The following is a 20,704-nucleotide window of genomic DNA, read 5'->3' as shown; positions in this document are numbered from 1 at the left end:
CAACAAGGCTGAGTTGTTAACCCATGTTTACTTCCATGGTCATAGCGTTACTGTCTGTCTGACGCCGTCAATGAGAACTTTTCACACGTGGAATAAAAGAGCATATGGCATAGCATCTTACACTTTTCCATTATATGGGTACACTGAATAAACTTCCATCAGTATTGAATTTGCTTAATGATTGAATTTCCACAGTACCTTCCATTGATTTGTTTGCGGGGTGCACCCTGGGGTGCGGCAGGATGCTGTTTTTGTCACCCGCTGCTGGGGGTGAGGTGTGTGTCTTCTTAAATGAGGAACACATTGTCTTTCCATATCCATCTCATACCATTCTGGGGAATGCATTCACACAATGAGAGCTAGTGGGCACCTGGCCAGCAGAAGATCACAGCGAAAGTAGTAATGACTTATTCACAGTTCAAACTTTTGATCTCCTGTGCACGAGCTGATCCTGCGCTCCAGGATCTTGCGGTGTGCACTTAAAAAACCCAGCAGATATGGGTGCCTGGGTGGCTCAGTCGGTTAAGTGTCCTGACTTCAGCTCAGGTCGTGATCTCACAATGCCTAGGTTTGAGCCCCGCGTCAGGCTCTGGGCTGACAGCTCAGAGCCTGGGGCCTGCTTCAGAGCAGGGCCCGGGGACCCCTATTTTATAGTTGCCAGCATGGAACCTTAGAGACCTTCAGAGATTCACAACACCTATAAGCGATGGATCTGGGACAGGAATGCAACGGGTTCCCGGGGACAGAGATCCCTGAACCCCTAAGCAAGTCCTTTGGATCATGCCCTTGACTCCTGAACCAAGGGCTTCCCTCCCTTCAATCCTCAACTCCTCCTGCCCCAACGTTCCTCCTGGAGGAGGCGTCTGAGCCAAAAAAGCGGCCTGAATCGCAGCTCAGCCTCTTCTCTGTGTCTACCAATCCCTGACCCAAAACATGGCACTGTTTTCCCCAAACCAAGCCCCACTGAAGGAGCAGGGGAAGCCCAGCCGTGCACATCCTGCCCCCACACCTTCACACCATCAGCCGCCTCGTGTGGAGCCTTCCCCAATGGCCAGTTGAGCACCGTCAGTGGCCAGGTGTCTGCTCGGCTCCCAAGCTGACTCAGAAGCCAGGACGTCCCAAACCAACCGTCACATGATGGCTCTACCAAGAATTAGGTTCCCTTCAACTGGCCAACCCTGGCTGAGCAGCTAATGTGAACCAACTGGGAACATGGCCTGTTGGGCTGGTGCTTTGGTGGTTTATTGAATGAAGTCTGGGACTCTCAGTGTTTCACTGACTGTTGGTCTGAGTAACTGTCCAAGCAGTGTGGGCTAAGGCCCGCCTGACAGCAGGGACGGGTTGTACTGGCTCTGAGAGGGCACCTTCCCTGCTCCTTCCTTTCTCCCCAAAATCCAGGCTCTAGGACTCCTCATCCATCCCTAGACCTTGAAGGGAGAGGGGACAGAGTCCCATCTCCTCCTAGATGGTCCACTCCTTTCCCACAGCCTGTGACCCCACTCCAGGATTTTCCGAAGGATCCCCAGACCCTCACGACCTCTGCTACCAAATGTTTATTTCATGAACCTGAAAGAACTGTCCCTTCTCACCACTCTCCCAGGCAGACAAGGCCAGGAGAGAACGCTGCTTTGTTCTGGTTTCTTTTGGCAGAAGGCAGAGGGGAAGGGCTGTGGGCAGGGGTGTGAGGGAGGGCAGGGGGGTGGTAGGGAAAGGGGAAGGGACAGCATTCTTGAACATTCCTGCAGAGACCAGCAGAGCCAGAAACCCAAGGAAGGACCTGGTGTCCAGAGGGACGCAGGCCCAGCTGCTGACGGGCGGCCCAGAGCCATGGAGACGCCCAGCTGCGCCCTGCACAGAGCCCTCTCCTGCCTGGGCATCCTGAGCGCTGGGGACTTGGGGGCAGCGGAGGCAGTACCCTTAGCTGGACACAGTACAGATGGAGCAGAACAGGGAAGATGGGCCCCTGAGCCCGCGGACCCGGAGACCCAGCACCTGGGGAGGCAGGGAGAAGGCTGTTCCGACACTGGCCCTGAGTCTTGGGTCCTGTTAAGGGGACCTTGTATAACCTCCTGTGCTGAGGCCACCAGCTCATGCGGGTCACATTCCTGGTTTCTGTGCCAACCTCTGTCCCAGCCTCTGAAACTTTCTCTTCCAAATGTCCTTCCCTCCCACTAGATGCTGCTCTACCGTCCCTTACAACACCCCCATTTCTGATTCCTACGTCCTCGTGTGGACGAGGCACGGAGGTGATCTGGGGAGTCCTCCCCATTCCCTGGAAGGTGAGTGGAGATCCGAGTGTTTACCTGGGCTCCTTGATATTATGGTGACAATAATATCTAGCTTTCCAGAGCTAGAGCTGGAAAGGCACTCAGCCTGAGTCAGGCTCTTTTCACCTGTCAGCTTCTTATCCACCCCCAGGCCCCTTGAAGTTAGTTCCTGACCTACATTTCCAGGAAACTGCACCTCAGAGAGGTGACGCGACCTGCCCAGAGTCACACGGCACGTGAGTGGACAGGCTGTGATTGCACCGAGGTTCCTAGGTTCCCAACACCAGAGACTGAACCACTTTTCTGTCCCATTGTCTAAGGCAGTGGCTAATGACTGAGTGCCTTCTATGTGCTGGACAGCAGCCAAAGCTTAGAGAACGGAGATAAATAAGACAGACTCACTGTGTCCCCTCTCCTGGGAACCTAGCCCCCACATGTCCCCAGCATCTAGCACAGAGCTTGGCACAGACTGAGGCCTCAGTCAGTGACGGATAAATGAACAGGTATTGGTTATACAATAAGCACTCAAGTCTGAAGACTTTTTGTGCTCCATCCCAGGGAAAGTGCAGGACAGACAATGTCCTGGGACCTCACGTTTTTCCCATCCAGGCATCTGTCTGGGTCCTCAGGCATCTGTTCGGGTCTGTCGGCTTAGCCCCACTGGACCATCCCAAAGGCTCCTCCCGGTCCTGGAGTGCCGCTCTCTGTAAAACAGTGGTTTAGGATGACTTTTCCAGTGGCACATGCTTCTTCATTTTTCCCAGTGTTTCTCGGTTTCTTGGGGGCCTTAAACAGTATAGAGAATATGTTGAGTTCTGTAGATGCCTCCCCCTGAAAAGCACACGTGAGCCTGTAGTTTACATCCAGTTTCAGAGGCTTCCTAGACCCTAAGTTAAGAATCTCGGTTGTAGAGGATCTTAAAGACCACAGACATTCAAAACCAACAGAACCGCATCTCAAAGGGTGCCATGGATTCAATCAGCAAATTTGTATCAAATTCCCGCCATGCGCTGTGTATCATGATGGGTTTTGGGGACCTCAGGGGACAGCTGCAGCATCCAGGGGAGTCAGGAGGCAGCTCCTGGGAAGCAGGAATCCAGTCAGCAGCCTCTGGGCTCCCAGGCCATGCCTAGAGTGGCCTCCAGTGGCTTCCGTAGATTCCCACGTCCCTGAGGCGCCTGTGACTTTTCTCCCTCCTGGTCCCTCTCCATTAGAGTCCTTGGGAGCAGGCTTATCCAAAGATGAAGGTGGACGATTCTGAATGTAGGCACTGTCTTTAGTGCTTCTGCTCCAGAGTATATCCCACAGGTGTGCAAGGTCAGCTGCCAAGTTAGTGTTACAAGTTCAAAGCCACCCTCGTCCTAACTTCCTCAACAAAATGTCAGGAACCTCTTCCTCTCCTTTTTGTTGCTAACAATAATAATGACAACCACCAATAATAACAAAATTTTTAGCCATTCATTGGGCACATGTGTATTGCCCCTTTGGGGGCACCTGGGACTATGGGGTGAACAAGATCCCAGGTGCCCAGGTGGCTGAGGGGTAGGGGTGGGGACAGGATGAGTTGATGCCTGGCCACAAGTGCCAATCTACATATCGTAGGGTCTGAAACTGCCAGACTTTTGAAGACCGCTTTGAGGAAAAAATTAAAACTGCAAAAACAAATTTCGGTTCAAAAGTGGCAAACTGCGGCGTTAAGAAAAAGTCAAAATATTGGCGACATTACAAAACCCAGAAAACAATGCTTTCCTGTATTGCCTGCCAAACGTATAACACTTCTTCTCATTTTTTTTTAAATTAAAAAAAATTTACTTTGATGTCATGGTCTTTGATCGCTTCTCCATAGGGCAATGCTTTTTCTAATATGTTCTAAAGAACAAGTAAGCTAGGATTGCAGTCTTTCTTCTAACATAGAAGATATCAACTTGTTCTTTCTTAGTTTAGAAAGCAATGTCAGTGTTGGGGTGCTTGGGTGGCTCAGTCAGTTAAGCATTCGACTCCTGATTTCGGCTCAGGTCATGATCTCCCAGTTTCGTCAGATCGAGCCCCATGTTGGGCTCTGCGCTGACCCTGCGGAGACTGCTTGGGATTCCCTCTCTCTCTCTCTCACTCTCCCTCTCTCTCTGCCTCCCCTGCTAGTGCTCTGGCTCTCTGAAAATAAATAAACTGAAAAACAAACAATGTCAGTGTCGCATATCATCATTTGTAACACCATCTAAAATTTTGAGATTGTTGCCAAATTTGGGAAGGACTTTCCTGAACTTCTATCATTATGTGATAATGTCCATGATGTGAGCATTTTGAGTGTTCTTTGTGAACTGATTAACTGTTAATACTCTTTGAGGTAATCACATTCAGTAACTAATTGGTCATCAATGTAAATTTGTAAAGAGTTTTCCATTATCTTGATTTTGTGTGAAACCAGTCAGTCAGAACTTTTTCTATTCCTTCAATAGGTTAAGATTTACTCCGCTTTCTTAAGTTGATTATGAAATAATCCAAGAGCCTAATCTCTGATTCTATTTGAAATTTATCTCTTCCTCTTCATGAATGGTGACTTTTGATATGAAAACTTTGTGTTAGAATCCTCATTGTTTGGTGCATTGATAACGATATACGCTGCACTATGAGTTTACTCCAGTAGGAATGGATACCAGCATTATTCTGTTGGCTCAATATGTCCTAACTGAGCACTCCAACTTGTTCATTAAGGAAAAAGTTCAATCCTGAGTATTTGGGGCCTGAAAACTGTGGCAAAAAGGTATTGGATAGGAAATGTTTTCCCTTGGTGATTAAGGACACACACACACACACACACACACACACACACACACTACATATCCATTTTCTCCATCATTTCCTAAAAGGGAGGCCATCTTAATGCACAGAGTAAGAAGGACATAACTTTAGAAAAAGCGAACCATAGCCCTTTCCAGGCAGGGACAGTTGGTAACTTGTAACACTGGTTTATGGATCTCAGTCTTGTTCCATTACCTCCTAGCTGTGTGACCTTGGGTAAGTAACCTGGCCTCTCTGTGCCTCACTGCCTGCTCCAGGTCCTTGGGAGGATGAAGCAATCAAATCAGCCACAAGCTTAAACTACTGCAGCTGGTAGTTGCCTTTGTTGTCATTTATGGGCCAACAGTGCCACTCAGTGTCCTCTCGTTCAGGCTTCAGACAGGCTGCTCCTGCGCAGCAAAAATGAGTGGGAACCTTGTGCATCCGCCAAGGCTGAGGCCCCAGCAGAGGGAAAGGCCATAAATGTTCACGGAATCCGGAATGAAGTTGGACCTCCCCCTCACACTCACGGCAGAAGTTAATTCAGGGGCGCCTGGGTGGCTCAGTGGATTAAACATCCGACTCTTGATTTTGGCTCAGGTCATCAGCCCCACACAGCACGGAGCCTGCTTGGGATTCTCTCTCTCTCTCTCTCTCTCTCCACCCCCCTCTGTCTCTCTGCCCCGCCCCCCCACTGGAGGCTCCCCCCACCAAAATAAATAAATAAATTTTAAAAAGGATTAAGATGGTAAATTTCATGCTATGCGTATTTTAGCACAATTTAAAAAATGAACACAGCAGTACCACAAAAGACAACACAAAGTTAAAAGTTAAGACACAGACTTTAAGAAAAAACATTTGTAACTTATACGCAAATAAGCCCACAGACTATGTATATAACATTTCTCTATAAATAGGAAATGATTAAAGATCAAGTGACAGAAGAATAAAATACAAATGGCTATTAAATATATGCAAACTCACTAATAATTTGAGAAAAAGAAGTTAAAAGGAAAAATTATTTCTCAATCACCAAATTGACTAATTATGATTGATCATATTCTCTGCAATCAAGGCTATGGGTAAATAGGAATTCTCATATACTGATTCTGGTACCCTAAATTGGTGATTTCTTTTTGGAACGCCAATCTTTCGTTTTTACCAAAATATTAAATATCCACACCTTTTCCTTCGTATTCTATTTCTAAGATCAATCATTGAAGAAAAAAATATAGCTTATGTAACAACCAATGAATGTATAGCTTATGTCCCATTCAGTATTATTGATAATAGTACATAACTGATACCAATGTGTCTCTCAATAATAAATAAACGTTAAAAAATTAAGAATTAAAAAGAAGACATCATTATAGGTACAGCAGATACAGAAAAGACAACAAATGGATCTTATGAACACATTTATGCCAATACATTTGAAAAATGTGTACCAAATGCACAAAGTCTTTGAAAAACACAAATTTCCCAAATGGATTCTTTTTTTATAACGTTTATTTTTGACAGAGAGAGAGGGGGGAGGGGCAGACAGAGAGAGAGAGGGAGACCCAGAATCTGAAGCAGGCTCCAGGTTCTGAGCTATCAGCACAGAGCCTGACACGGGGCTCGAACTCACAGACTGTGAGATCATGACCTGACCCAAAGTCGGAGGCTTAACCCACTGTGCCACCCAGGCGCCCCCAAAACTGATACTTAGAGAAATGTGACCTCTAAATAGTCTTATAGCCATTGAATAAATGTAATCATACTTTAAAAGCATTTTTTTTCTGTTTCTCTCTCTCTCTCCCTCTCTCTCTCTCACACACACATACACACCCAGACACACACACACACACACACACACACACACACACACACACCAGTCCTTATTGGTATTATTGGCTAAATACCAAATTTCATTGGAGATGTCATTCTAATCTTATTGCAATAGTTCCATGAAATGGTGAAAAGGGCTACTTTCCAAACCATTCGATGAGAACACTGTGATCTTAATACCAAAATCAGACAAAAACTAAGTAGAAGAAAGAATAACTATAGGCCAGTCTTCCTGTGGATCACTGATAGACAAAAGAAACAGGAGGAGAAGACATTGACCCAGTCTTCAAGTCAAAGAACCTAACGCAACCCAAACCAAACCAATTTAGTGTATGGTTGAAGATAACATACTCTGAAATGCTAAAAACTGTTAATGCCTTTAAAAATATTAAATAAACAAAGACTGGGGTGGGGGACGGCTGCTGGAGAAATTCTCACGAAGGAAGTAGGATAGGAAATAACCATTTCAATTAACAACTCAGGCAACAACAGATGTTGGTGAGGATGCAGAAAAGGAGGATCTCTTTTGCACTGCTGGGGGGAATGTAAACTGGTGCAGCCACTCTGCAAAACAGTATGGAGGTTCCTCAAAAAGTTAAAAATAGAACTACCTTACGACCCAGCAATTGCACTACTAGGTATTTATCCAAGGGATACAGGTGTGCTGTTTCGAAGGGGCACATGCACCCCAATGTTTGTAGCAGTGCTATCAACAATAGCCAAAGTATGGGAAGAGCCCAAATGTCCATCGATGGATGAATGGATAAAGAAAATGTGGTATACACACACACACACACACACACACACACACACACACACACACAACGGAGCATTACTCGGCAATCAAAAAGAATGAAATCTTGCCATTTGCAACTATGTGTATGGAACTGGAGGGTATTATGCTAAATGAAATTAGTCAGTCAGAGAAAGACAAATATCATATGACTTCACTCATACGAGGACTTTACAACACAGAACAACGAACACAAAGGAAGGAATGCAAAAATAATATAAAAACAGGCAGGGGACAAAACATAAGAGACTCTTAAATATGGAGAACAAACAGAGGGTTACTGGAGGGCTTGTGGGGGGATGGGCTAAATGGGTAAGGGGCATTAAGGAATCTACTCGTGATCATTATTGCACTATATGCTAACTAACTTGGATGTAAGTTACAAAAATAAAAAATAAAAATCTGGAAAAAAAAAGAAAGAAAGAACCGTTTCAGGGGCACCTGGGTGGCTCAGTCGGTTGAGCGTCCATTGAGCATCTCGCTCTTGATTTTAGCTCAGGTCCTGATCACAGGGTGTGGGATAGAGACCTGCGTCAGGCTCTGTGCTGAGCATGGAAGATGCTTGAGATTCTCTCTCCCTCTGTCTCTCTCTCTCACTCTCTAAAAACTGAAAAAAAATAAAAATAAAAAATAAAAGAAATAACTGTTTTAGAAATGTCTTTAAAAAGCAGTCTTTGTTTTCTCTCCACAAGGAAGGAGAAATATGGTATTGCATGTGTGGGGAGCTTGGTATATGTGGGTAAAAGTGAAGAAATCTGCCTGGCTGGAACAGAGGATGTATTAGGGGCATATAGAAATAAGATAGGAGGAGAAGATGGGGGTGCCTGGGTGGCTCATGCGGCTAAGTGTCCCACTCTTGATCTTGCCTCAGGTCTTGAACTCAGGGTTGTGAGTTCAAGTCCCATGTTGAGCCTGCTTAAAAATAAAAAAAGATAGGAGGAGAAGATATGGTTGTTTAATACAATCAAACAAGATTGATGTGTTGAACACAGTTGGTGGCTATGGAAGGAGTGTTTGGAACTGTCAGCCCAACAGCTGACACACAGATCCATGGGATCGATGATGGATGGATAGACAGACTCATAGACACACAGATGAGGGGATGGATTTCATCTTTGACAACTTGTTGGGAAGGTAAAATTATGAAGGTCACTTAGCCATAAATCTAACAGATTTTGGGAGCACCTGGGTGGCTCAGTAGGTTAAGCTTCCGACTTTGGCTCGGGTCATGATCTCACAGTTTGTGGGTTCAAGCCCCGCAGTGAGCTCTGTAGTGACAGCTCGGAGCCTGGAGCCTGCTTCAGATTCTGTGTCTCCCTCTCTCTCTACCCCTACCCCACTCGTGCCCTGTCTCTCTCTCTCAAAAATAAACAAACATTAAACAAAATTTAATCGATTTTCTCAGAGGCTGAATTTAGTGACATTGAAAGACACACCCCAAGCCAGGCACACAGAGTCCCTACGTGAAAACCAATTGTGAACCGGATAGTATTTTCTTCAGGACCATCCTCAGCTTCTTCCTGTCTTTTCTCTTCTGCATCTATATTGGTTTATTCCTCTGAACTGTTCTGCAGAGCCCATCCGGCATGGGCGATACAGCTGCCCAGAGACCACAGTCAAGTACGTGAGTGATGGGCAAATGTTTACAGTTCTATAATGTGACCTCCGAAAAAGTCATTCTGAAATTTCCTGATCATTACTAGTGAGGTCATATGCATGATGAAAACACTGCCATTCCTGTCCCCCCCCACCCCCACCAAAGAAGATGTCCTAGCCTGCCACCTCACCCTCATCCTATCCTTATGAAAACTTCCCATTTGGTACAACTCCTTGGAGCAGAGGCTTGCTAGCTGCAATGCTGCCGGATTTGTGGGCTGCTTAATATCGTGAATTAGATCTCCAAATGTACTCCATTGGATTTTGTTTTGTTGTTATTTTTTAATTGAGGTAGACTCGGCATACAATGTTTTGTTAGTTTCAGGTATACGACATAAAGATTCAGCAATCCCGTACATCACACAGTGCTCCCCATGAATTTGATTCTGAACATCACCAATCAAGATGCCTACAGATCCGAGGTCTGTGGTCACATGATCTCATGGGAAGGAGGATCCCACTGTGCTGCCTTTCCCAGTGTTTATGTACAGTGCAGCTGGTTTGAGATGAAGGATACCCCCCAGGACACACACTTGCTCCCAGCATGAGACAGATTCAGAGTCTGAGGCTGTGGGTGAAAGTCATTGCCAGAGAGGAGGGGTGGCCTTGACAAGTACATTACAATCTGGTTGTGTTTCACGAGCCATGGTGTAGCTTCTGGAGCCACGTCATGAAAGTCCTGCCATGTGAGAACTCCCTCAGAGAGCTAAGCTTCTTGCTTTAGTTCAGCGGAGTGGGGGGATACAAAGTCCAGAACATTTGGCTCTACGATGGGGGCAGGTGCTCAGGTTGCCCTGCTACCAGTCCTCGAGGCAGAGACTTGATCTGCTTGCATCCTCGCAGAAATACCCCCCACTCTTAGCATATGTCATTTTATGGATGTGTTTGTCTCACAGATATTTCTAGGATGACCTTTCAATACCACTCAAGACATGAGAATGTCTTTATGCCTCAATATAATGTGAGGTCCTTTATGCCAGTAGCATCCATGCCTAAGGGGTTGCCTGCATCCTTGGAATCAGGAAGTATTCTAATCCAAAAATGCAGCTGTCATCTGAGAGAGCTGCACAGAATTCTCTCAGAAACTCAAGCCTGGTGGTGTCTGGGTGGCTCAGTCAGTTAAACATCTGACTGCAGCTCAGGTCATGATCTCATGGTTTGTGGGTTCGAGCCCCGCATCAGGCTCTATGATGACAGTTTGGAGAGCTCCCTCTCTCTCTCTCAAAATAAATAAATAAACTTAAAAAAAAAAAAAGAAACTCGAGCCTGTTGTGGGGGCTTAGTTGCTTACACTAGCATTTGAATCAGAGGGGAGATTTTCCACTGTCCTCTTGGAATACAAAACTCTTTTTTCCTTATATTTAGTTTTGGGAAAGTGCAAGTGGGGGAGGGGCAGAGAGAGATCCTTAGAGGATCTGAGGCAGGCTCCTCGCTGACAGCAGTGAGCTGCATGTGGAGCTTGAACGCAGGAACTACGAGATCATGACCTGAGCTGAAGTCGGACACTCAACCAACTGAGCCACCCAGGCACCCCCATAACTCTTGAATCTTTACTGCATAGGTGGGCTCAGGCAAAGCAATGGGTCCCATTTATTATGGGAAATTCAACTGGGCAGAGGATGGGCTTGCCAGTGTTCATCTAAGAGCCGGTGGTCAGATGCTCAACTGACTGAGCCACCCAGGCGCCCCTGACTTATAACTCTTATAGACAACCCCAATTGCCACAGAGTTGATCTGATTATCATTACCTTCCTGATGACATGCAGGAATCTGCCAGCGTTCTTTCTGGGGAAAAAAAAAAAAAAAAGGAGTGGAGGGCAGTGGGAGAGAAGGTGGCATTTAAGTTGGAAAACTGGGGATACACAGGCAAAAAGCGGTAGACAACTAAATGCAATTTGGATATACAGTTTGTACATATACTGGACCTACACACACATTCTTGCATGAACTTACGTATGTATGTATTTACTTACACCTGAAATGAGAAAACACAATCACACACCAAAATAAACCTAATGGAAGAGGCTGACAAAACGGAAGGTGAAAAAACTAAGGTGGTTCTTTAAGAAATCAAGATAGCAGCTAAGCAGCTAAACCACCAAGAAGCCTAATGAAGACAAAAAGAAAGCGCCGAGAATCTTTGCAAAGATAATGAAGAAATGATCACAGAGAGGGAAAGGATGAGGAGAGGAATAATTAGCAGGCCTCTGCAAAGTAATGGAGAAACCTGGGTCAGAGGGATGGTTGTCTATACCACCTTGCATAAAATCACATCAATTGCTGCCTCTCTGCTTCCTTCATGTTTCCCTCCCACACCTTGTTCCCACGCCTCTGCTTCCAGGAGATAGATCACATGCTACACGTTCCTACCCAAGTAAATAAATAACCACGAAAGAACACATATCCATTTCTGGAGGTGATGGATATGTTTAGTACCTTCGTTTTGGTGATGGTATTACAGGGGAGTGCATAGGAGAAAATTCATCAAGATGTATACAATCAATGTGTGCAATTTGTTGTAAAAAGAGGGAGACAGACAACATAAAGGTAATGCTGCAAATGTTAACAGCTGATGAATCTCACTTAACAAGTGAATTGAGTTGATCAATAGATCAAGATGCTTTGTGCTGTGCTTGAATTCGTTCGCCCACCACCCCCACACGTTTCAAATTGTATCAAAATGAAGAGGCCTAGAAGCTGTGAAGAAAGCATTTGTGCATTCCTACTTAGCAATGCACAGTGTAACTCTGTCAACTGAGAGAAGAGGCAGAGCTGAAATAAAAACAAAGTTATTTATTTGGGGTCTCAGAATTGCAGTTTGGGAAAGACACATTTGGGCAGCAACCAAAGTAGTGCCTCTACCCTCCCCACGCCCATCCAGGGAATAAAAGGAAAAGGTTTTTGAAGACAAAAGGGAATGCTTGGATATGTCGTTTACTAAGAATTCTGATGACCAAGATTGGTGTTGGTGACAGGAAACTAAACTTGGTGACCGTAACTGGTGTCTAAGGCTATCACTAAGCAGGGTCTCTTACTAGAGCAAGCTGCAGGTGTTTGGGCCGAGTCCCTGGAAGAGTTGCAGTTTGGCCCGGTTCCACCATTTGTGGTTCTCCTACCGGTGAGGATGTACATAAGGCCCATCTCCTTACTGGCCTCTGGCTCCATTTGAAAACCTGTTGAGATAAGTGACCATTTCATTTCACCTTTCACAATGTAATATATTGAAGAAGATAATATTAAGAAGCCAAAAGTGAAGCTTGGGCTCATGTCCGTGTTGTGTTTCAAGCAGGCAACCCAAACCCTAAAGCCCTTAATGCAGTGGCTGGCACACAGTAGGTCCTCAATATATGGTTCTAATATAATGGGGGGGGGGGTTGGCTACCAAGCAACCATTTCACAACTCTGGGCCCCCCGGGGACTCTCACTGGAGATTCTGGGGCGGTGGGTTGTGCTTGAGACTCCCCTTGCCCAGCAAGAAGCAGGCGTAGGTCTCAGGCCAGGCCAATAGGATGCTCCCTCCTTGGAACGGGAACCTCCAACAGCTGGAGCTCCTTCCACCTGAGTGGTGGCACCCTAACCACTCTGTCCTTGCCAGGCGACTGTTCCCAAGGGTCTCTCTTTCTGGAGCTACCTTGCTTTCAACCCAGTCCTCCAGGCCCCCCTTGGACTCTGGGAATGCCCATTACCTTCCAGCTTATTTTCTTTTCCCTAAGCTAGTCAAAATCATCTTCTCTGGCTTATGGCACTGACAAATGGAGAAAAGGGGACTCTGAACCCCTCAGCAAGAGGGTGTGCTCTGACCTGTGACAGGAGGGCTGAAACCTGGGGGCTCTTGAGGGCAAGATGCGAGTCCTTTAAGTGGACTTCAAGGCCTTAACAGGACCTTGGAAGACTGCCAACCCTTCTTGTTCATGCCACTCCAGCCCCACTGGCCTCCTAGCTATTTGTCATACCCAGTGGCACACTCCTACCTCAGGGCCTTTGCACTTGCCCTTCCCTTTGCCTGGAATGCTCTTCCTCCAGAAATCCCCCAATCTACTCTTCTCTTCTTTGCTCAAATGGCATCTCCTCATGGGACCTCCCTCAAGCACCCTACTTCAAAGATACAAACCCCACCTGTCTCCTTTGCCTACTTCATTTTTCTCCAGAAACTTCCAATCTACTACATCATCTGCTTATTTATTTTTCTGTCTACGTCCTATGCCCTGTGAGGGCAGGCTTTTGCCCATCTTGCTCACTTCCGTATCCTCAGTACAGTAACCTGGCTTGTGGTAGGTGCTCGATAAACGTTTGTAAACCCGTGTTGCAGTCTGGGTGGACGCGGTCAGGAACTTGGTGGAATAAGCGTTGGTCCCAAAGAGTGTTGGAGATCCTGGCTGACAAGTGCCCTATTGGGGTCCTGGAAGGATCCCACTCTGCCACTCTCCCAGTGACCTGCGTGTGGGGGAGGGAGTCACGTAAGGCCTGGCCAATCTGGGTGGAGAGCCACTGTATCTTGGAAGACTCAATACTAATACTAATACTAATATTAATAATAATAATAATGGCAGCTTTTATGGTTGCTGGTCTTTTTTCCTAGGTCTCTGTTAAGTGCTTTACATTCACTATCTCTTTTACGTCCAGTATCGTTCCGATGAGGTGGTCCTATTACATCCATTTTATACATATACATATATTTTAATGTTTATTTATTTTAGAGACAGAGCACAAGCGGAGTCGGGGCAGAGACAGAGGGAGACAATCGGAAACAGGTTCCAGGCTCTGAGCAGTCAGCACACAGATCAACGCGGGGCTCGAACCCACAACCATGAGATCATGACCTGAGCCGAAGTCCGACACTCACTCACCGGACTGAGCCACCCAGGCGCCCCTATTACATCCATTTTAAAGATGAGAACCCTGAGGCTTGCAGCGTGTCAATAACAGGCCCCACCGCCTCAGGCCACTTCCCTGCAGCCTGGCAAGGAGCGCATCTGGGAACGAATGATGCATTTCCGCCCTGCCCACTAGAGGGGGAGTGGGACCTGGGCGCCGGGCGTGGGAGGCGGGGCTTCCCGTGGAGGCGGGGCTGCTGGTGGTAGGGGCCCGGAGCGTGCGTCGCCCCGAGGACCTTCCCGCCAGGAGCCAGGCTGAGCCGCCGCGGCGGCGGCGGCTCCTCCTCCTCGCCGGCTCGCCGGCGGGGCGGGGCGGCTGCGCGGGGCGGCTGCGCGGCGGGGCCTGACGTCACCGGGCGCTCGGTCCCGCCCCCCCGCGGCTGCAGCTGCGGAGCCGGAGAGCGGGCACCGCCGCCCCCTGGGCTGGGAACGCAGCGCGCGCGGCCATGGCCTCCGGCGCCGTGGGTAAGCGGGCGCAGGGCGCGGGGGCGGCGGGAGGGCAACCCCGGGCCCCCGCCCCCAGCGCTCGGCTGACTGGCTGCCCCCCCGTCTGGTCCCACAGAGGCGGACACTCGACAGAGGCTGCTGCGCACCGTCAAGAAGGAGGTGGGTGCCAGAGGCGGGGGCGGGGGGCGCGATCCTGGGGGAGGGGGCTTTCAAGCCCCCGGGGAAGGGTCTCCGGAGAGGTGGCTGGTGGTGGCGGTGGGGACGGCCATTTCCGGTTTGGGGCTCACCTGGCTGGGTATTTACCTCCCGCGGAACTGGAGGCGGGTGAGTTTGGGGGTTGGAGTATAGGGGGACTCTGGATGTTTTTATGCTGTGTGCAGGGGCGGGTGCAGCGGGAGGGCCCCCCGGGTGTGAGGCACCCCTGGATATGTCTGGGTAGGACCTCCTCTTGTGGAGGAGACGGTGGTTGGATCTCAGGAAGGTGAGGCAAGCGCCTGGGGGTGCTGACTGGGGGTATTGGGTGGTGGGGGGCTGAGTGGAGCTGCAGAAGGAAGACCAGACTTCGGAAGGGGAAAAGGGGAAAAGGTTCACTGTGGAAAAATGCCCCTCATCCCAGATCTCCCCTTTCCCGTAAATTCTCAGTGTTTGGAGCCACCCCCAGGAGCCAAGGGACTCCCCCCGCCCCCCATCCCTGAAAGCCCCTGGCAAGTGGGTGACTCCATTTGTGGGCTTGTCCCCTGCTGTTTTGGCAGGTGGGTTTCCCTTACCCCCCTACCCCACCCCCACATGCATTAGAGTGAGAAGCAAGCAAGGTTCAACTGTCCCTCTGCCCCTTCCCTCTCCTTGGGGCCAACTGGGAACCCAGTCCAGCCTTTAGTTTGTAGCCCTGGACTGCCCGCAGAGGGGAGAATGCATAGTGGTTGGTTCCCGGGGAGCGTTTAGATGCTTGGACTGTGTGTGTGCGTGTGTGTGTAAAGCATGCACACGCCTATGTGGGCGAGGACATGTGGCTGTGAGTGTGTGCCTCTGAGCATGTCTGTGCATCGGTCTGGAGATATCCAAGTATATCTTCTTACTGCGTGTACATGGGTCTGTGTGTTTATGTGTTTTTGTGCGTATGAGGTGTATCTGTGTGATGCATGAGTCTCTGTGTACACGGGTGAGGCCGTGACCGTGTATGTGTGATTGTATGTGTGTCTATTGCCTTCCTTATGTCACTTCCCATCCTGGGACCCCGTCACTGCTGAGCTGCCTCACCCCTGTATCTTGAGTCCTCAGCCTGAGACCACAAATGCCCTCAGACCTTGGGGGCTGGCCTCATATCTGTGCCCGTGTATGTGTGTTGAGGGTGTCCGCATCTGGTGTCAGCACTGAGCACCAAGAAGCCCCTCCCCGCCTGGTGGCAGACAGCCGCCAAAGGACAGGCTTGAAGCCTGGACCTGTTGCTGCCCCTCCCTGCTCAGAAAGCTCGGGCATATGTCTGCGTATAGGTCTCTAGGTGTGGCATGTCCCGCGTTGTTGGAAGAATCAGCTCTAGGGCTGACTGTACATTCTAGCATTTCTTTTTTTTTTTTCTTAATTTTTTAATGTTTATTTATTTTTGAGACAGAGAGAGACAGAGCATGAATGGGTGAGGGTCAGAGAGAGAGGGAGACATAGAATCTGAAGCAGGCTCTAGGCTCTGAGACGTCAGCACAGAGCCCAACGCGAGGCTGGAACTCACAGACCGTGAGATCATGACCTGAGCCAAAGTCGGACACTTAAGCGACTGAGCCACCCAGGCACCCCTCATTCTAGCATTTCTGAATAAGGTGGGATGTGTGGAATTCCTCAGAAAGGCCCAGATGTTTTTAGTTTAGCCCTCTTAGAGGCCCTGTGGGGACCTGAAGAAAGCTCTGTGTGGATAGACCACCTTCCAACAAAACATACAGACCTACAGTATTCTGATGACTGTGTTAGGGGAGGCTGTCTCTAGCACCTCCCCCAGAAGCCTTCAGGTTAAAAACCTGCAGACTCTTTGTTCATTGTTTAACCAAACCTAGCTGTCATATGTGCTCTGCAGATGTTTGCAACTGGAATGGCTGCGTTTTCAAGGAAATGGTTGGCTGTTCAACTGGGAGTGGGGGCCACAGGCAGAAGAATGTGTGAACAAGGCATCTGCCTCTGGGCAGGGCTCCAGCTGGGACCCTGGTCCCAGCTCTGCCAGCAGCTCCCTCGATGCCCTGGACAAGTCCTTTCCCCTCTCGAGGACTCCGTTTCCACATGTGGAGAAGGAGCGTCCTTGGAGGTCCCACCCATGTCAGTCTAGTTTGGATTATTGGCCGCGGGGTGGGGGGGTGGGGGGGTGGGGGGTGGGTGGGTATACTTTGCCCCTGGTGACCAGAGGTGTGGGCCTGCATCCTCTCTCCTGGGAGCAGCCGAGTTTGGGGCATGGAATGAGCTTTCTTCCTGACATGAGGCCAAGGCCATCGCCTGATCAGAGGGACATCCCCCTTGGTGCCCCAGTGGGGCAGGGACAGAACCTTGCAAATTTGGGCAAAGGGCCTCTAGCGCCCATTGACTCCGGATCTGCAGTCAGAAGGCACGGCCTACAGTAGTGAGTTGGTGGCTGATTCTGAATTCTGTATTTCTTGGGGCACATCGTTTCAGGAATCAGAACTTCCATTTCCTGGGGGCTACTCTGTGCCGTACCCTGTGTGTACAGGTAACTTTCTGAGGTGAGTGCGATTGTCCCCACTTTACAGAGAACCCGAGCTTGGAGGGGAGGCGTGAGTTGCTCAAGAGCACACAGCCGACAGGGTGCGGAGCCAGGGACTTCACCCCCAGGTCTGTCTGACATCAGAGCCAGGCTTTTGCCTGTCATAACCCAACCGTGTCCATCCAAGTCTATGCAGCACTGCAATGTCAGCACGTGTGGTGCCATGATTTCCATCGCACGGATGTGAAAACTGGCCCAGAGAGAATAAATGATGTCCCAAGGGCACAGAACCAGTAAAGGACAAGTTCAGGTCTTCTGTTTGTGAGCCCTTTGTTCAGCACGGGTGCCCCCTGAGGCATGGCGACAAGCCCCTGTCCCACCAAAGCCGACTTCCTCTCTCTTTCCCTTTCTCTGCCCACCTCTTTGGGGAGCATCTCCCCCCAGTATCAGAGAGCCAGGCTCCAGTGGAGTGGCATAGGGAAGCTCTTTGCCTAGAAATCCAGGAGTCAAGTCAACTCTTCCTTCTCCCCATTTTCTGGGTTCAGAGGAGCCACATCCCTGCCCGTCACAGCCTTGCCCAGAGACACCTCCCACCCTTCTTTCTGGAACCGTTGGCTTAACAGTCCGTTGCTTTTTATTTTTTCTATTTAAAAACATTTTTTTAATGTTTTTCTTTATTTTTGAAGGAGAAAGAGAGACAGAACATGAGTGGGGGAGGAGCAGAGAGAGAGGGAGACCCAGAATTCGAAGCAGGCTCCAGGCTCTAAGCTGTCAGCACAGAGCCCGATGCAGGGCTCAAACCCAGAAACTGTGAGATCATGACCTGAGCCGAAGCCAGATGCTCAACTGACTGAGGCCCGCAGGCACCCCAACAATGAGTTTCTTTAGGCAAGGTGTGCAAGCTTGGGATAAGCCACTGAAGACACAAAGGTCAGCAGAGGCTGTGGGGCTGGAAGCTCTGTCCAGTGCTGATCTGGGGAGCCAGTATGACCTGGCACCGTGAAACAGGTGAAGAAGGAGCTCTGGGTGAGGTTCGAAATTCTGGTGGTTCAAATTCTGGTGCGTGTATTTACTGAGGGGCATCTGTGTGCCAGACACCAGGCTGGGCTCTGCGGACACAGCAGTGAACAAGATAGTCCTGCCCCCTTGAGGCTGACATCCCAGTATGGTAGACACACCCTGATAGACCTTCTGAGTGTGATTAAAAGGATCATTACAGGCTTTGCACCACAGTGTGAAGGAGAGCCACTTGGCCCCACAAGAATGTGTAACAGGGTGAAGTAACCTCATGTAGGTGGCCCAGGAGGGTTTCCTGGAGGTAGTGATGTTTGAGAAGATATGTGAAGCACCTATAAACCCTTTTAGGTAAAGGGAGGAGGTGGAAAGAGAGGAACACTGTTCCTGGCCGAGGGAGCTGCGTCTACAAGGACTTTGTGGCTGGAGGGACCACGATGAACTTGAGGAAGACAGAGGGCTCGGAAGTGGCTGGAGTACAGAGAAAAGGAGAATGGTGGCAAAGGCAGAGGGGCAGAGCATGTGGTCCCGTCCTAAAAGCACGAGGAAAGGAGTGGGGAGGACATGAGCTATGCGCAAGGAGAGGGTGGAGCTAAAATTGATTGCTTGTAAATTGCGCAGTCTCAGGCAAGCATCTGTCTTTCCCTTCACGAGGGTATGGGGGGTTTATCCATGAGGAGGAAAATTACTCACCTATCAGAATGAGCCATGGGCAAACAGCCACCATGTTAGCCTGAGCTGCTTCTGAGCAGGTATCTAATCTTGTCTGTCTCCCCAGTGTCGCCCAGGGAAAGCTGGGGACAGGGTGGCCTCAGCATGATTTCTTCCAGTTGAGATCCAGCCCGCTCTCATCCTGGCTCCTGCCAGGCCCGCTTTGCCCTCCCCTCCTTTCCTCTCCCCGCCTCCACCCCTTAATTTTGTTTTGGTTCCCAGAGCAGCAGGGACTGGCTTCTCGTTGCCATGACGACTGCCATTAAAGGAGCCTGCCCATGACACAAATTGATCAGGGAAGCCAAGTGTCTAACCTCCTTGTTTTCTTGCCTTGAGCTGGGCCTGGCAGGCCTCTTAATTGGAAGGAAGGCAGGTGCTTGAGGGCCGACCCCCTGGAGGGGGAGTGGGGATGAGGGGAGTGCTAGAGGGCAGGCCACGTGTACCTCTGCAAACTGGAGCCTTTGTCACTGCCACTGAGCTGGGTGTGTTTAGGGAGATGCACCTCCCAGCCCCGGGGTGTGGGGTGATGGGATGGGGGGAGGAGGGCATCCCATGCTAAGAAGACAGGAGGAAAGAGAGTCAACCAGTGTTTCTACCTCCTAAGAAGATAGGAGGAAAGAGAGTCAACCCCATGGTGCTTCCAGTCTAACCCAGTGGCACTTCATGAATGAGGGGTGGCAATGTTGCCCCCCGGGTAGGGTTGCCAGGTAACATAGAGGTCACACAGTTAAATTCAAATTCTAGATAAACAGCAAGTACTTTTGGAGTGTCAGTATGCATTGCTAAATCTGGCAGCCCTACTTCAGGGGGACGTTATATTTCTAATGGTGAGAAATGAGAGTGCTGCTGGCATTGAGTGGGTAGAGTCCAGGGATGCTGTTCAACTTCCTGCAATGCCGAGGACAGCCCCCACCACAGAGAAGTGTGCAGGCCAGAATGGCACTGCTGTGGAGGTTAAGAAACCTCTGTGCTAGGCACTGTGCTGAGTGCATGCCAAGTATTCCTTCTTTTGCTCTTCATGACAGCCCTGAGAGGGAGGGTAATTATTTCCTCCACTTGATAGAGGAGGAGCTGGAGGCACAGAGATGTTAAGCAGCTCACGTAAGGTCACACAGCCTGTCCGTGGAGAAGCTAGGATTCAAATCCTGCTTTCTCAGGCTCTGAAGAGTGGCCTCATGGAGGTTCATCAGAGACCCTGGAAACATGGCTTGGGGTCAGGTGTGGGGGTGGGGGCAGATAGATGAGGCAGGAAAGTCATTAGTTACAGCTTACTTTGGGGCTGTGAATGCCAGGCTGCAGCCTTTGCTCTGTCAGGTAGTGGGGAGCTATGGAAGACTTCAGAGCAAGGAGGGTCTTGCTTAGACTTGAACTTCAGAAAGTTTCAGCTGATAGTAGGAGCCAGGATTGACCCTTTCTGCCATTTCTTAGAAGAAAACTTCTTCCTTTCCTTCCTTCCTACCTTCTTCTCTACTCCCTCTCTATCTCCCTCCCTCTGTTCCTTCCTTCCTTTCTTCCACAGATATTTACTGAACATCTACTATGTACCAGGTATAGCTTAGGAACTGTAAAGAAGGAACAAAGCAGCATCCCTGTTCACATGCTCTCAAGCATAGAATGTAGCTGGGGGACAGATAGA

The 20,704-nt window shown here is 49.2% G+C and overlaps 1 protein-coding gene across 9 annotated transcripts in view; it reads left to right on the top strand.

The window, feature by feature from the left end:
* Window positions 1–14,504: 14,504 nt before the first annotated feature.
* The window catches only part of SGSM1 (small G protein signaling modulator 1), a 96,156-nt gene continuing 89,956 nt past the window's right edge, over window positions 14,505–20,704 (top strand). For 6 of the 9 annotated variants that reach the window (XR_015242389.1, XR_015242390.1, XM_086682210.1 and 3 more), the window contains exons 1-2: window positions 14,507–14,663; window positions 14,761–14,804. Coding sequence is in view for 6 of the 9 variants with exons in the window: in XM_086682210.1 (XP_086538336.1) it covers window positions 14,645–14,663; window positions 14,761–14,804 (63 nt within the window). In the remaining 3 variants the exon portion in view is untranslated. Of the gene's footprint in view, window positions 14,664–14,685; window positions 14,805–17,294; window positions 17,363–20,704 lie in introns of those variants that run through there. The other 3 variants (XM_086682209.1, XM_086682212.1, XM_086682211.1) reach the window with 3 other exon arrangements.

The sequence above is a fragment of the Puma concolor genome, chromosome D3, assembly GCF_028749965.1.
Source record: "Puma concolor isolate L17-30 chromosome D3, mPumCon1.1.hap2, whole genome shotgun sequence".
NCBI classification, from domain to species: domain Eukaryota; kingdom Metazoa; phylum Chordata; class Mammalia; order Carnivora; family Felidae; genus Puma; species Puma concolor.
The sequence above is the reverse complement of the archived record's forward strand: the minus strand, read 5'-3'. Positions and strand labels throughout refer to the sequence as shown.